At 40.0% G+C, this 15946-nt stretch overlaps 1 protein-coding gene across 1 annotated transcript in view; it reads right to left on the bottom strand.

Moving 5' to 3' along the window:
* Nucleotides 1–291: 291 nt before the first annotated feature.
* Nucleotides 292–15946, bottom strand: part of CHP1 (calcineurin like EF-hand protein 1) — a 35660-nt gene continuing 20005 nt past the window's right edge. Inside the window, exons 4-7 of the mRNA XM_027553586.1 lie at nucleotides 14753–14880; nucleotides 7468–7529; nucleotides 2388–2510; nucleotides 292–2244 (exon numbers count right to left, since the gene is read on the bottom strand). Of these exons, the coding sequence (XP_027409387.1) occupies nucleotides 2191–2244; nucleotides 2388–2510; nucleotides 7468–7529; nucleotides 14753–14880 (367 nt within the window). The 3' untranslated portion in view covers nucleotides 292–2190. The remainder of the gene's footprint in view (nucleotides 2245–2387; nucleotides 2511–7467; nucleotides 7530–14752; nucleotides 14881–15946) is intronic.

Raw genomic sequence — 15946 nt, 5'->3', positions numbered from 1 at the left:
AAGAACAGAAATGGAATCCAACCTGGAGAGAGTGGGAAGTGGCCGAGGCTGTCAGTCATGCTCAGAGGCATTCAGTGCTGGCCACTAGACAAACACTTCTGCCTTGTATGTCCAGGCAGCAGCAGATATAAATCCTGACAGAATCTCACGTCATGCTCAGTTATGTTCAAATAAATGCATTTGATAGCACAGACATAAAGCCGAGTAAAGAAGACAAAGGATTTCAAACCTGAAGACAGGGACTGAGTCATGAAAAATTCTTTTAAAACATGAGGCCAAAAATCAACCATGTTGTTTTGTTTTAACCACAAATATTTATTGATGGATCGAAGAATACAATTTTAATGGAACAATAAGGCACAACTGTGGATTAAAACAGTTTGCTACACAGCCAAAAGGAGGAAAAAGCCATCATCTTAGGAACTTTAAATATGCAGGTCAAGGAGCCTCTAAGTACCTCACTAATAGACCAGTGTTGGACAGTTCTTCCCTTTTATAAAATTCCTATATCACTTGATCACAAAGTCACACTGATACTTCTCTATGAAATCCTCTCTCATTTATACTTGAGTCATCCAGCCTGGCTACTCTTTCTTAAGCACTCTTCCCAAACCCTTTGCAGTTTTTTTTTTAAAGCAATTCCCTTCCTAAAGTAGTGTGTATACATCTTGGATAGCCTTCCAAAGCAAGGAAAGAAGCAAGCAAGCAATGAGTCAGAATCAGCCAAGGACAGATATATGGATGAAGAGATGCATAAGGACAGATCTTAGGATGACCACAGCCTGCTTCAGTGACATCTATACTAAGCTTTCTTGGGGCAGAGGAGTTGCTCTGGTTCAAGCAAAGGCTTGTAATGCCACTTCAGGTTGTGTCACCAATCCCAGAGCTCTCATTCCTAAGGGATTTGCAGTAGTGTACAAGAGGAGCTAGGAAGTCAATGTAACCAGGCAGCTAATGATACGATACATTCAGTATTTTGGACCTGTATTAAGAGCTGACTATAGCGTCCAGCATTAACTTGTGCCAGGTGTAAAATTCAGAGAGAATTTTGTGCAAAACTTCAAGACACTGAGGACAATTTTTAAATCTTATGGACTGGGATAAGTTAGGCACTTATCTTTCTACTTAGAAATGTGAAGTGAAAAGTATTCCAGGGCACATCACACCAAGGCATAAACCATGCTGTAGAGGTGGGAATATTTTTAGGGTGCCCAGCCTCCTTGTTCAAAAAGCCATGAGAAAGACACCAAGCAAATGGTCAGAGCAGCCATTCTGGTGGTGACATTATCCTCAGACGAAGCAAGCTGCAGGCATGCGGCTAATTTCCAGAGAATCAACACTGTACTAACAAGAGCAGCCATGTAGGTATGTATGTTGAGAATCAGAGGCCAGAGGTAGAGTGACCTGGGCAAGCCACCTAGAAGACTTGGCTCTACACCGCTTATCTCTCTTGTCTTTCAAGAGCATCTCTAACCAACAGCCCTTTGGTGACAGAGCAGAGGGGACCAAGAGATGGTCAAGACATTTTCTGAGAGAAGTGTTGGTTATTGAAAAGCTCCTGGGGAGGCAACATCCCAGATACCCATTTAAGAGTAAAGGTACATTAAAAACTGCCAGACCACTGAACTATACTGCTAAGTCTGAAATATATTTAACAGGCCTAACTGGGGATGCCAGGTAGAACAGGGAGATTGGAAACTTAATAAAAACCAGGGATACTGAAAGACTAAGAGAGTGGTAGGTTGGGCAAGAGAAGTGGAAGCAAAGGACATATAAAAAAGGATGAAGGAGCATGCCAAAGCCAAGCTGGTGGGAAGGCAGCCTGGCTACGGTTCACATCCAGTCAAAGAGCTTTGCTGGCTGGTTCTTGGGTTGATTCCCTCTCACCTTCTCAGACTGGATGGACGTGTGGCATTCAGCAGCAGAACAAGGGAAGGTGACATTTAGAAATGGAGATATCCGGCTAACAACACTGAACAGAATTAGACTGGGTGTACCATTCTGTAATGCCCTATTTATACACCAAAGGCAGGTTTGCGTTGACGGAACATATTTGGGGTTGTCATGCAACAGCAGTAGTACTTTGGGAGAAGGGGAATGATGGGGTGGAGGTGGGGCTGGTGGATAGGAGGGCTTTCAAGTTCCAGTTCTTAAATACTAGAAAGCAAGGAATAGTTTGGTCTCAGTCCTTTAGTGAAGAAATCGGATGCTCATTTTCTGTTCTACGTCCACCTTCTCCAAAACCTGTTTAAAAAAAAAAAAAAAACCAGCTACAGTTATGAAGGTTACAACAGGAGATGCTGTGTCAAGCTCCTCTCTAATGTTTTTCTCCCTCTCTCCTGCATAGTAGGATTTAAGCTCTTCAAGTGAAGCGGTAAGTGACTAACCTTAACAAATTCTGTGAAAGAGATGGCGCTGTCCCCATCCTGATCAGCCTCCTGGATGGTCCTGTCTGCAATGCTGCCCAGCTGCTCATCTGAGATATTCACTCCGACCATCATGCGTAGCACCTGCAGGACCGAGAACCAGGAATTACGAGAGACTTAGGGGTTGCGCAGACTCTCTTACTAAAATTTAAAAAATAAAAAGCCACCCCCACCCTCTCTTCCTTTGATGTCCTTCATGTATGGATGTGAGAGTTGGACTGTGAAGAAAGCTGAGCGCCGAAGAATTGATGCTTTTGAACTGTGGTGTTGGAGAAGACTCTTGAGAGTCCCTTGGACTGCAAGGAGATCCAGCCAGTCCATCCTAAAGAAGATCAGTCCTGGGTGTTCATTGGAAGGTCTGATGCTGAAGCTGAAACTCCAATACTTTGGCCACCTCATGCAAAGAGCTGACTCACTGGAAAAGACTCTAGTGCTGGGAGGGATTTGGGGTAGGAGGAGAAGGGGATGACAGAGGATGAGATGGCTGGATGGCATCACTGACTCGATGGACATGAGTTTGAGTGAACTCCGGGAGTTGGTGATGGACAGGGAGGCCTGGCGTGCTGCGATTCATGGGGTGCAAAGAGTCGGACACAACTGAGAGACTGAACTGAACTGAACTGAATTTAACAGCCAAAAAGCCTCAACACATATCTTCTCATCTAGGCCATTTTAGACAATAATATGAGCAGAACTCTTTGGCAAAGTTATTGAATAGGAAGGCAGACCTTCACTTCAGGGACAGTCCTTTGCATTTTGGTCTTCTCCATTCTTCCTGCCCGGGATGTAGACATGATGCCGAACAACAGTTTTCCTGGGACCATTAGGTGAAAGTCAAATGTACTGTGGATGCCAGAGTAAGAAGCAGCCTGGTTCCTGGACATCATTAGGTATTGAACCTGGACAATATATTCCCAGGCTCTCTTGTTGCATGAGGCAAACTAGTCACTTATAGGTTTAATTCAGTTTGGTAAGACTTTCTGGAATCTTACCAGAATACAGTTTGCTTTGGCAGTGCATTAGCTCAGCTATTCCTAAAGTATGGCAAGGAACATAAAGATCCTTGAAGGGTTAAATACTGAATCCCTTCTTTTAGAAAAATGACAAGCATAGTTAAAGGGCTGTGAGAACTGTGATAAAGAGAGTTAAAAAACACTTTCACCAAATTTATTCCCAAATGTACCAAAAAAACCACCAGCTCCCCACTTATTCTGCTAACATTTTTAGGGTGTGAATATACATTGAAAATTGCTACCTTAAATGAAACAAACAACTCTTAATAACATGACTTTTAAAACAACAAGAAATGGGGGACAGGGTGCTTTTATGATGCCTTGCATTGCCCTAGTCCACCACCTCTGTCTTCAACAGGTAAGAGCTGAGCTTTCCCCTAGGACGGGACTCACGGGACTCCCTTTGCCCTATTCCTTTATACCCTTCCCCAATCTATTAAAATTGATTTTTAAAAGTATGTTATGGGATATTCTGGGGAAAAAAAAAAAAGAACTGAAATACTGATTTGTATCAATACACCCTGATCCCCAAATCAATTCTTGAAAATTGGAAGTTGTACATTTGGGGAGAAATATATACAAATTAAAGGATAAATAAAAAGAGGCAATGCTAGCAAAAACTTTAACTGGCCAAGCCATTTGTCATCTTCCTTGTGATTGAGATTCCCAGGTGGCTCAATGGTAAACATGACACCTGCCAATGCAGGAGATATGGGTTCAATCCCTAGGTCAGGAAGATCCCCTGGAGGAGGAAATGGCAACCCATTCCAGTATTTCTGCCTGAGAAATCCCAAGGACAGAGAAGCCTGGCAGGCTACAGTCCATGGGGTCATAAAGAGTCAGACAGGACTTAGCAACTAAGCATGCACGCAGTGACTGTGTGTGGCCGACTAGACAAATCCATCCTGAAACAGCAGTTTCTTCAGGTCCCAGTCCAATTATTCTGTGAAGTGTTTTATTTTTAGAATTATAGAACTGAACTGTGTGTGTGCTCTATGTGTACAGTGGGGTGGGTATAGGAGTGGGGGTGCAGTAAAAACCACTCACCCCGTCTGTCAGTGAGGACAGACAGGTCCAGAGGTGCCTGGACACGGGTCCCAGCAGCCAGTGGCCCAAGCTGTCTACCCAGCCTCCACACCTGGCCAGTGCCCTTTCCACCTGTCTACAGTGTCACTTTCAGTTCCAGTCAGAAGTTTATTAGCAAATGGAGCTTTTATTATTACTGTTTTTCAAATGAGTGATGAGGTTTTCTGTATATATTTTTTATTAGTTTAAGAAAGCTCCCTTCTCTCTGTTTAAGACATAAAAAAATCATGAATTGGGATTGGGGGAAGGAGAGGAAAAAATTGGGAGGTTGGGATTGACATATACATGCTACTCTATATAAAATAGATAACAAATAAGAACCTACTGTATAGCTCAGGGAACCCTACTAAAATCTTTTCCCTATATGGGAAAAGAATCTAAAAAAGAGAGGACATACGCATATAACTGATTCACTTTGCTGTACAGCAGAAACTAACATCACATTGTAAATCAACTACACTCCAATAAAAATTTAAAAATTACAAAATATGTAAAGTCAATATTCCTACCATAAAAAATCATGACTGGATGATGAATTTTATAAAAATTCTATGAAAAAGAACATTCGATTTTTCTTCTTTAATCTGTTAACATGGAGAAATATTACTGGTAGGTTTTCTACTTTTACACCAACTTCAAATTCCTGGTATAAAGCCACCTTGGCTACAATATAGTATTCCTTTTATATACTGCTGGATTTGATGTGTTAATATTTTGTTTTGGATTTATATATCCATGTGAGTAAAAGGGATTGCACTGTAATTTTCCTATTATAGTCTTTACAATATTTTCATGTCCAAGTTATGCTACTCTCATAAAATGAGTATAGCAACTATCTTTATTGAAGTATAGCTGGTATGCAGTAAACTGTACACATTTAAAATGTACAACCTGATAAGTTCTGACATATGTACACATACTTGTGAAATCATCATCCCAATCAAGATAATAAACATCCATCACCCTTAAAAGTCCAGTCAGAAAAAAAAAAAAAAAGTCCAGTCAGAACTTTTTATAAAAATCAAACTAGGAAAATATGAACAGTCAGACTTTCCTTACGACAAACAACAAAAAAATTTTTTAATATCCACCGAGTAATTAAGAACTTCATATTATCAAATGTTTTAGAAATGGCAGAGTTTAGAAAAGTAAATTTTGTAAACTTTGGTAAAATGTTCAAATTCTCTTCTTGCTTGGATAACATTAGTCCTCTGACACCTCAATAATCCATAAGCACATTTGTTCCAAAGTCATTTCAGGCCTGAGGAACACTTGAGTCACTGACTGGCATTCTGGCCACATGATCTCCTCCTCATAACCCTGCCGCAGCCTCTTTTATCTTAATAATAGGAAAAAAGAAAAAATCAACCTTCCATTCCAAAATAGATCTTTCTGGCAGCTAGATCTGGACCAGAGGATAAAAACTTGCAACTATAGAGTGATTGCCTCTATTTTTCTCTTCAGAACTCAGAAGCCCATACGTAGCAATTTTAAATAAAGTGAAATCTTCTTACAAAAAAAGATGTCCCCAATTCAAAACCAAAGGACACAATCATTGACCTGCAGACTGGTTTTTACTATGACACAGAAATGTATTAATAGGAATACCCTGGGTTGGTCCTTAATTTCAACTGAGAAGATTTCTCAAAGCAATGAGTTCAGACTCACTTCAAGGTGACTAGAAAGCACTTTACTTTTTAGTTTTATCTTGAAATAGAGAAATCTCCCCATGGAAATTCCTGAATGTGTTAGCCCCCTAGGATCCTAAAGATACGTAAGATTTTTTACAGTTTTTTCGTTTGATGTGGACCATTTAAAAAATCTTAATTGAATTTATTACAATATAGCTTGTGTTTTATGTTTTGGTTTTTTGGCCACAAAGCATGTAGGATCTTAGCTCCCTGACCAGAGATCAAGCCAACACCCCCTGCACTGGGAGGCGAAGTCCTAACCTCTGGACCTCCAGGGAAGTCCCATGATTCATAAATATTAAAAAAAGGAAAAAGTAGAATTTTATCTCCTCCTAAACTTGTGTTTAGGAAACGGGGAGCAGGGACAGAGAAGGGCAACACTAACAGGATGAAACACCAGTCGTTGCCATTAGGACAGGGAATTGTCTATTGGGAGCAACAAAGAACAGTGAACCATGGCTCCGTGGACACTGTCCCAGCAGCAGTTCTTTGACTCTTATTTACATCAGGCCTAAGGACATACGAAAGAGCTGCATTTACCTAACTGTCATCAGAATTACCAGTAAGCTGATTTGACAATAACTGAACTATCTGATCTAAACCATCTCACATATTTTAGTTCCAGCCTGAATTTAAAAGATATTTCAGTTCAGTTCAGTCACTCAGTCGTGTCCGACTCTGCGACCCCATGAACCACAGCACACCAGGCTTCCCTGTCCATCACCAACTCCTGGAGTCCTCCCAAACCCATGTCCATCGAGCTGGTGATGCCATTCAATCATCTCATCCTCTGTTGTGCCCTTCTCCTCCTGCCCCCAATCATTCCCAGCATCAGGGTCTTTTCAAATCAGTCATCTCTTCACATCAGGTGGCCAAAGTACAGGAGTTTCAGCTTCAACATCAGTCCTTCCAATGAACACCCAGGACTGATCTCCTTTAGAATGGACTGGTTTGATCTCCTTGCAGTCCAAGGGACTCTCAAGAGTCTTCTCCAACGCCACAGTTCAAAAGCATCAATTCTTTGGCGCTTAGCTTTTAAACAGTGGCAACATCTGTGAGAACTCAATGGAGGCATTTCAAGTTTCCCCAGGTCATCTGTTCTGCTTTATCCTATATATGCAGGACAGGATGCTGCATACAGCAGGTGTTAAATAAAGGCTTACTGAAGGAAAGAACAATTCCTGTCCACATCACTAAGTCAGCAGGGCCCAAATACAAGCTAGCTGTGTGCATTGGAATTGTCCCACAAACCTGTAACAGCTCATCACGGGAGATCTTGTCATCTTTATCCAAGTCATACAGTCGAAAAGCAACTGGTAGGAAAAAACAAGAATTTAGTGGAAATTCAATAATGTTTTGCAGAGAAGGCAATGGCAACCCACTCCTGTACTCTTGCCTGGAAAATCCCATGGACGGAGGAGCCTGGTAGGCTGCAGTCCATGGGGTCGCTAAGAGTCGGACACGACTGAGCGACTTCATTTTCATGCATTGGAGAAGGAAATAGCAACCCACTCCAGTGTTCTTGCCTGGAGAATCCCAGGGACGGAGGAGCCTGGTGGGCTGCCGTCTATGGGGTTGCACAGAGTCAGACACGACTGAAGCAACTTAGCAGCAGCAATAATGTTTTGTCCCTTCTCAAGGAACCAAGTTTATAAAGGACACCAGGCAGAAAACTGACAATGAATTAATAGTTTTTCCAAGAGCAACTGCTCTTACTTGTAGAGATTTAAAGACACTGTAACTGATTTTTAGACACTTTAAGGAATTGGGATGCATCTCATAAATGATGGCATCTTAGCATGGATGAAACACAGCCTTTCATTGGACAAATAAAAAAAACTTAATAAATCGAATGTCCTTTTTCTTAACTTAGAATGTTAACCCTGCCCCCCCCCCCCCCCACACACACACATAAAACCCAAATCCCATCAGAGATTCTGTCAGTTAGGCCGTCTCTACACAAGCCCATCAAGTCTTCTGTGCACCACCATCAGGGAGAGTCAACAGAGGAGCCATACAGGCACCAAACAGCAGACTACAGGACATATTACTGTGGGAAAATGACCATTTCGGCAAACTCGTGTAAAATTTCAAATAACTGTCAACTACAAATTGGCACTTGCCATCTACAAGATTAAATCATGTGCTTCTGCAGCTGCTGATTTTCAAGACCCTGTGAAAGTTCAGGGTGGAGAGCAGAAATGAGGTACTCTGTGCTCTGGGAAAAACTGGCAGGACAGGTCTTCAGATAGTTATATATTTTCAGGAGCCGATTTTATGAGACCAATTCTTGCATCTTCTCATATCTAGAGAAGCACTGAAATCCTTCATGGTGATGTCTGCTCCTCATGACGAGTGTTAACCTTCACAAGACTAGCAGAAACTTTCTGCAAAATATATGTGCCTGACTGCAAGTACTGCCCCTTCACCCAAATCACATATATACTGGTTTTCCCCGCTGCCTCTCTGGAGCAGTTTCTCAGAGCTATCTGAAATGCTGTGTCCCAGGCTACAGTCTTCATTTTGCCTCAAATAAGACTTGACATAATCCTCTTCCACTTGGGAGTCCTGAAGGTAAAGAACTTGTCTCCAACAGAAAGACCAAGCATTTGGTGGTGTCCTGGCCTCTTCATGGTTCTTTCTCTTTAACATGATAGATAGATCTTTTAGAAACTAGGGTATTTGAGAGAGAGAATTCAGAACAGCAGAAATCACTCAGACAGTGTCATGTTCCTAAAGGGCTACCAAGTGAATAGTGTGGTAACACTGGATGATTTTATAGGCACTGTGAGACATCACACTGAGGACATGACTACCATACAACAGCTGAATGTTGTACTTCTGAGGCTTTCAATCACTTCAAGTATGCTGCTAAGATTTTTGGTTTTCAGTACTGAAAACCAAAAGGTACTGAAGTTACTGAAAATACTAAAAGGCCCATATCCGTTGCTTTATAGTTATCAGGATACACAGATTTAGATCTGGTCCTTGGAATTCACAATCCAGTAGAGAACAACACACACTATGCACTTTAATACATTCTAAATGCTATCATACATACGAAATACCAGGGAACACAGCACACTGCAGATGTGTCTTTCTGGTTCAAGTAACATTTGAACAAGGTATTGAAAGATAAACAGAAATCTGATAAAGGATGGATTCTAGGAAGAGCTAACACTGAGAGCAAAGGCATGAAAACACGGATGAATATCTACAAGTTTAAACATCACCCCCTGCCTCCACCAAAAGAAAAAAAAAAGAGGGAGGAGGGTGGTGAGTCCACTAAAAGTCCAAGTAAAAATTTTAGAAAAATCCAATTTACTTTTTGTAAGGTACATATTACAATTCTCAAAGGGGGAGTAAACAAGAGAGACTTTCCCTGATGTTTGTCAGTTTTCTTTGATTTGGTTAGTTGAGTGACTATGTTTACCAAATTTGAGATTTATATGATTAGGAAGTTTCTGACTCCCAGGGAAGGGACAGGATCATAAGCATTCCACAATGAATGCGTGTTTAATACAGTATTACCAACTTGAAAAAGAACAAATGTAACGTACATGCATAAGTGTATCACTTTGCCATACACCTGAAACTAACACAACATTGTAAATCAACTATAGTTCAATATGGAATACAAATTTAAACACATGCACACACCCTCTCTTCTGCATATGCTGTTATCATTCTAAAATACCATAAAATGTGTTATTTACTAAGGAATGTTCAGGGTGATTTAGGGATAGAAATCTGCTTGCTATATAACCCATAAATATGCTTCTGAATTTCTTAATTGGGTACTGGAATAAACACATTTCTTTCTGACCAAGTATTTAGAGAAACATGAAAAGCTAATTTTTGAAACCTAGTTGCCATGGACTGAATGTTTCAAATTCTTGTGTTGGAACCATTAACCCCAAGGTGATGTTATTAGAATGTAGAACCTTTGGGAAGTAATTAGGGTTAGACTGGCTCATGAGGGTGGGGCCCTCATGATGAGATTAATGCCCTTATAAAAATAGGAGACAGGAGATCTCTTTATCCCTCTCTTTCTGTCTCCACCTCCCTCCCCATGGGAGAAGACAGCAAGAAGACTGTGAACCAGAAGAGGGGCCCTCACCAAGAACCTGACTGTGTTGGCAACCTAATCTGAGTCCAGTCTCCAGAACTGGGACAACTGTCTGCTTAGGTCACCTAGTCTATGGTATTCTGTTAAAGCAGCTTGAACAGACTAGACAGCAGCAGAGGGGTAACTAGAGAGATCATGTGATACAATCTTCTAGAAAAAACTGCAGTTAACAGTAATTTATTAACTGATTTGTATTCCCGTCAATCAGCTCTGGTCCTGAACCAGTAGAACCAGCATTTTCCCTGAGATAACTAACGGTCAAATGCCAAATGACTGAGCCATTTTGTTAGCTTCTCTCTTTCCTCTCTTCCTGTCCCTTTCCCCCATTTTTGGTCTGTGACTTGGGACTCTCCTGTCTCCAGAAGTGTAGTTTCTCACCTCTAGCCTCAGGGCTTTACATGCCATCTAATGCTGATGGCTCCCGAATGGGCATCTCCAGCTTGGATCCCTCCTCTGAGCTCCTGATGTTGACATCAGAGCAATACAGCACAGTGGTTAAGACTCTGGCTCTGCTGAGTCAGAGTCAGACTGTATCCATCATTTGCTGATGTATCCACTCATTTGCTGACGGACACCTGGATTGCTCTGACCTTTTAGCCATTGTGAATAATGCTGCTCAGTTTCTTTTTGGCTACTCTCCCAAACTCCACTTCACCAATACTCTTCATCATCCAAATAAAATGTCTTCATGCAGACTCATTTCCCGCATTACTCATTATGTGTTATAAAAAACAAATTACTTCAGAGGACAAATAGAATACCAAAATGGAAGCTTATCGACCCCTCCCTTGCTTACCATGCTCTGGAGCATTCTAAGATGGGTTGTACCTTCCACGTAAGACATTATAACCTCACTGACCTGAAGAGAATAATAAGGAACCATTCCTGGAGACAGACAGAATAGCAGCACTATGTGTGCGTGGGCCTGTGCCTACATAGGTACAGCTCAGCCTTGTTAATTGTCCTTGACATTCTTTCACTGTGGCATGAAAAACAGATAGGACAAAGCATACTCTCAGAGTTCCTGAAGAGACTGTTCTCTGATGGAAGATGGACTGTAAACAAATTTGCCTTAGTAGCAAATGTGTTGCTAGGTATATGATGTTCAGCTGTTCTCTTCAGTCTACAACAAGAAGCACCTTCTTGCTGCTTCCACAGCTCTGTGGTAAATTCAGAAAAACCAATATATAGACAGAGAAGCAGACATCAAGGACTCCTCCTGTAGCTTTGGTTTCACTGGTCTCCTTACATGAATGTGATCCTAAACCGAATTCTAATTCATGTTCAGCTTTATGTAAAAGTTGATCTGAAAGCCAAGACTAAAGTAATGGTAAAAACTATGCATAACTTGCATTTGTTATTCTACCTCACCCTAAACTGCCATTTCTGTGGCACTCTGGACTTCTCCCTTCCTAACAGAAGCTCATCCACGGCTTAGGGGGCATCCTGTCTGTCACTGTCTCCCGACTGTCAGATATGGACAGGGAAGCACATAGCCTAAACGCCACTAAAGCCATCATGTGTCCATGAGAAGCCACACTTTGGATGAAGCAGACCCTAAGGATGGCAGAGCAGAGCAGCAGGAAAAACTTGGGTCCTTGACAACACAATCAACCCTGTCACGTGCCCTACTTCACTTGCAAAGTGAGATAATACAGCTCCTTACTGTTGAAGTCAGCTGACTCAGCTGAAGGTATCCTAGCTGATACACTAATACTATTAGTGGATACTACTACATCCACTAATGCTACTTGGAGTATTTTCTTTAGGGTCAATGCGAATTAATGAATTTGCTTATCCATTCATTCACTGATGAATACGGGTTGCTTTCTCATTTTAGCTCTTATGAATAACCACAAATGTGGATGTACAAATATCTCTCTGAGCCTCTACATATACCCTTCACTCCAGGCTCTCTGCAGGTAACATCCTGCATAACTATAACATACCATCAAAACCAGGAAACCGACAGTGGTACAACCCAGAGTTTATCCAGGCTTCACCACGTGTACATGTGCATGTGTGTGTGGTTCTATGCAATTCTATCACCTATGTAGTTTCATGTAACCACCACCACAATCAAGATACAGAGCTGCTCTATAGCCAAAGGCTCCAAGTCACATCCTATTATTTAGCATAGAATAAGGAAGTATTACTGCATCACAAAGTTGTTTTAACATTTTGTTAATTGTATTTCAATATAATTGGTTTTCTTTATAATTGTATGTGTTTCATTTTATACTTTCACAAACATTCTGAGATGAGATTGATAGTATTCACCAGACTGCTAAGGGAATTCATGACTTGAAAAAGGTAGAGCCCACGCTGTAATGGGAATTCAGGTAACGGGTCGGTATTACATCTGATAACCTTTAGAGCCTCCTCTCATCCTGGATTAGAAAAGCAAGCATAGTTTTGTAGAGCACAGAATGTCTCTTAACTGTTTTCTCCTTAACCAACTCACTGATCCACAGACACTCCCCTCCCCTCTGCAATCGTTCCAGCTGACAGCACACAGCACGCTTGCAGCCAATGGGCGACTCTGGAGTGTCTACTCCACCTGCTGAGCTGGTTCTTACCAAGAGGCAGGTGTGTCAACTATCCTAGAATTGTGCTATCTGTACTTTTCATAAAGCTGTATAACTTAATAGGAAATGAAATGTGAAAAGAAAGCTATTTTTTAAATGAAAATTAGTCTGACAGCTTTTGAAAGGCTCAAAATCAAGTCACTGAAGAGAGCAAAAAAAAAAAAAACCAAAAACCCAAACTGTTGTGAAAAGTGTGGCAGGACAAATGTAAGATGAAGGAAGAAATGTAAACACCTGGAAAATTCTATTCTCAGAATGCTTTCCGAGTACCTTTAAGTTCTCTTTCCACTGAAAAGAAACTGCAACCAGAAACCTTAGACCATACATTACAGATAGGTTCTGTGCAAAAAATGTCACACAATTCCCATCAACAGAACTTTATTAAAACAAAACAATATATACTTAAGACTGATTTGCGCTGTTGTATGGCAGAAACCAATAAAACATTGTAAACCAATTATCCTCCAATTAAAAACTAAATAAATAAAAAGAAATAAATAATTCTAAAAAAACAAACCAAAACAACTCTTGGTCCTACATCCAAAGGTTGGCCAATGAATCTGTTTTTAAATATTTTAAAGTAAATTAAAATGTTAAGCCATGTATCCTTTTCTATGATCCCATGTTAAAGCCAACTTTTTCAATTATTGATCAACTCCTGGTCTGACAACACTGAATAAGAAAATAATCTCCTATACTAATGCCAGCATCAGGCAATTTGTACTAAATATACACTAAACCTCATAAAACATTAAGACACAAGGCTTTGTTTCAAACAGTTCCTAGTCTTGAAAGAAGAAAGGGAAATTCACTAATAAACAGAGTATCCAATAAATTTGAGAACAATTCATCAGAATTCTGTTTTCTTCTATATTCAATTTTGTTTGTATTCAAGTTTTTTGCTGTTCACTAAGATATATGATTTTGTAGTGAAGAAGAGCAGTGTTTTATTATTTGGGTTCAAAAACCTTTCTTGTCTTACACAACAATATTTATTTCAGTACTTCTCAAGCTCTACCTGAAATAGAGGCAGAGTGAACTCATACTCCTATGGCAAGGGAGATCTGGGCCAAGGGCTACAAATTAAAACTTTAAGTTTCATGTACCATCTTTCAAATGTATGTAAATTTAGCATTATATCCTATAGTTTATCCATATTTGTTTCAATGTTATAAAGCCTTTTAATTTTTCTTTAAAACATCTAGTAAAAATTTGGTGGGCACCCCAGTAACAGAAGCTTGGGCAAAATCAATTCAATACAATTTCAACTTCAACTTGTGTTAAATGAAAAGAGAAATCAATTTTAATTTCTCGGAGAAGTATTATAAGGGATTAGGCAATATCCTACACAAACCAACAAAGGACAGAGGGAAATCTAAGAAGTATCCAAAGAAAGGAGGCAAGAGGCATGGGGAGAAAAATGAAATCTTTCACTAACCTGGCTGTCCACCCCTCTTAAGTGACATCCCAACATCTGTCAAATTTTAAGGTGGGCTGGATCTTTTTCACTGCTGTCACTCTAGCACTTGATGAAGATGAAGATCTGTCATCAAATCTTTACAACCTTCCTATGTGAAACCACTTAATATCCCATTCTACAGAAAAGGAAACTGCAGCCCAAAGATCTGAAGTAACCTGCCCAAAGTCATAGGGCCAAAAAGTGGCAGTGCTGGGATTCAAATCCAGCCACTTTAGCTCCAGGGTCTGAGCTCTTAACCACTGTGTTCGAATAAATAATTCCTTAGTAAATGAATGAATAAATAAATGATTTGTAAGAAATGAAAAGCAAATATTTTAAGCCAGAAGACTATCTCCTTACAGTGCAGTTTGTTGCTTCGGCTGTTGAGTGGTTCTGGTCCATTCACATCTTTGCTCTTTTCATTATCCTCAATGGGTCGGAAATGAGCCAAGGTTCTCATGAATCCCCGGAAGTTTACCTGGTCCTCTCTGATCAAGAAAGATAACAAAAAGAACATGTCAATCAAGGTGATTATTTCTTATTAATTTAATATATTAACAGTTATAGCTAGAGTGGCCTGAAGGTCCATTTAATGAAGTCTCTTTCCATATGCATGGTACTTTAGCGTTCATAAAATATTTTCAGCTAAGTCTTGCCACAGCCCTTTGAGGTAGGTATTATTATTCTTACTTTATAAATGATTAACCAGACTTAGAAAGGTAACAGGACTTACCAGAGTCAGTTACCTATTAAATTTACTTATATTTCTTTCCCCAAAGAGGACTATAAGTAGCAGCTGGGCTGTGCTATCAAACAAGCCAACACTTGAACTCACTGCTTCAGGCTCTGAAGTGAACAGCAAGTTAGCCATTTCATCCAAGTGTCTCCCTATCCACCTCGCATATCTTCCCTGCAGTCACATATACCTAGTGATATTTTAAAGTTAAGGCATATTATGCAACAACTGCTTTTGAAATAAAATTGTCACAGAATCAATAAGTACATTTTGAAAATTCGATAAAAAGTAGAAAAATACCACTTCTAGTTCTACCAATCAGTTAGAATCATTGTTAATATATCTTCCAGTAATTCTTCGGTGCTTTTTGGAGAATTGTGAACATACTGCATATGTAATTTTGTAGCTTGCTTTTTAAAAACTTTTAGGCATGTCTCTAACCAATATAAACACTTCAAAACATTTTAACCATCTGCATAATTGTGTGGCTGTATCATGATTTTATTATTCCCTCATAGTTGGATAGATATTTTCCTCATAGTGCTTTGAAAGACCTCTTTATGTATAAAGCTTTTTGGGTACTGAAGATTAGAGAAAATCTTTTTATTGTGCCACAGTTAATCAGCAAACTTATAAGAAACAATTCTAAAACTTGAATGAATAAAGAATGCTTTTTAATATTGAAAAAGAATGTCCCATGTGAATAGTTATTTATCTAAGGCAGTCATGGAGAGAACAGATTGCCTGGTTCCTGTGGCTACCTAAAAATAAATCCTAGTCTTTGTTTGTCCCCATTGAATAAATGTTGTATATCGGGT

This window comes from Bos indicus x Bos taurus, chromosome 10 (assembly GCF_003369695.1).
Source record: "Bos indicus x Bos taurus breed Angus x Brahman F1 hybrid chromosome 10, Bos_hybrid_MaternalHap_v2.0, whole genome shotgun sequence".
In the NCBI taxonomy this organism is placed as follows: domain Eukaryota; kingdom Metazoa; phylum Chordata; class Mammalia; order Artiodactyla; family Bovidae; genus Bos; species Bos indicus x Bos taurus.
This window is presented reverse-complemented; position numbering and strand designations above follow the sequence as displayed.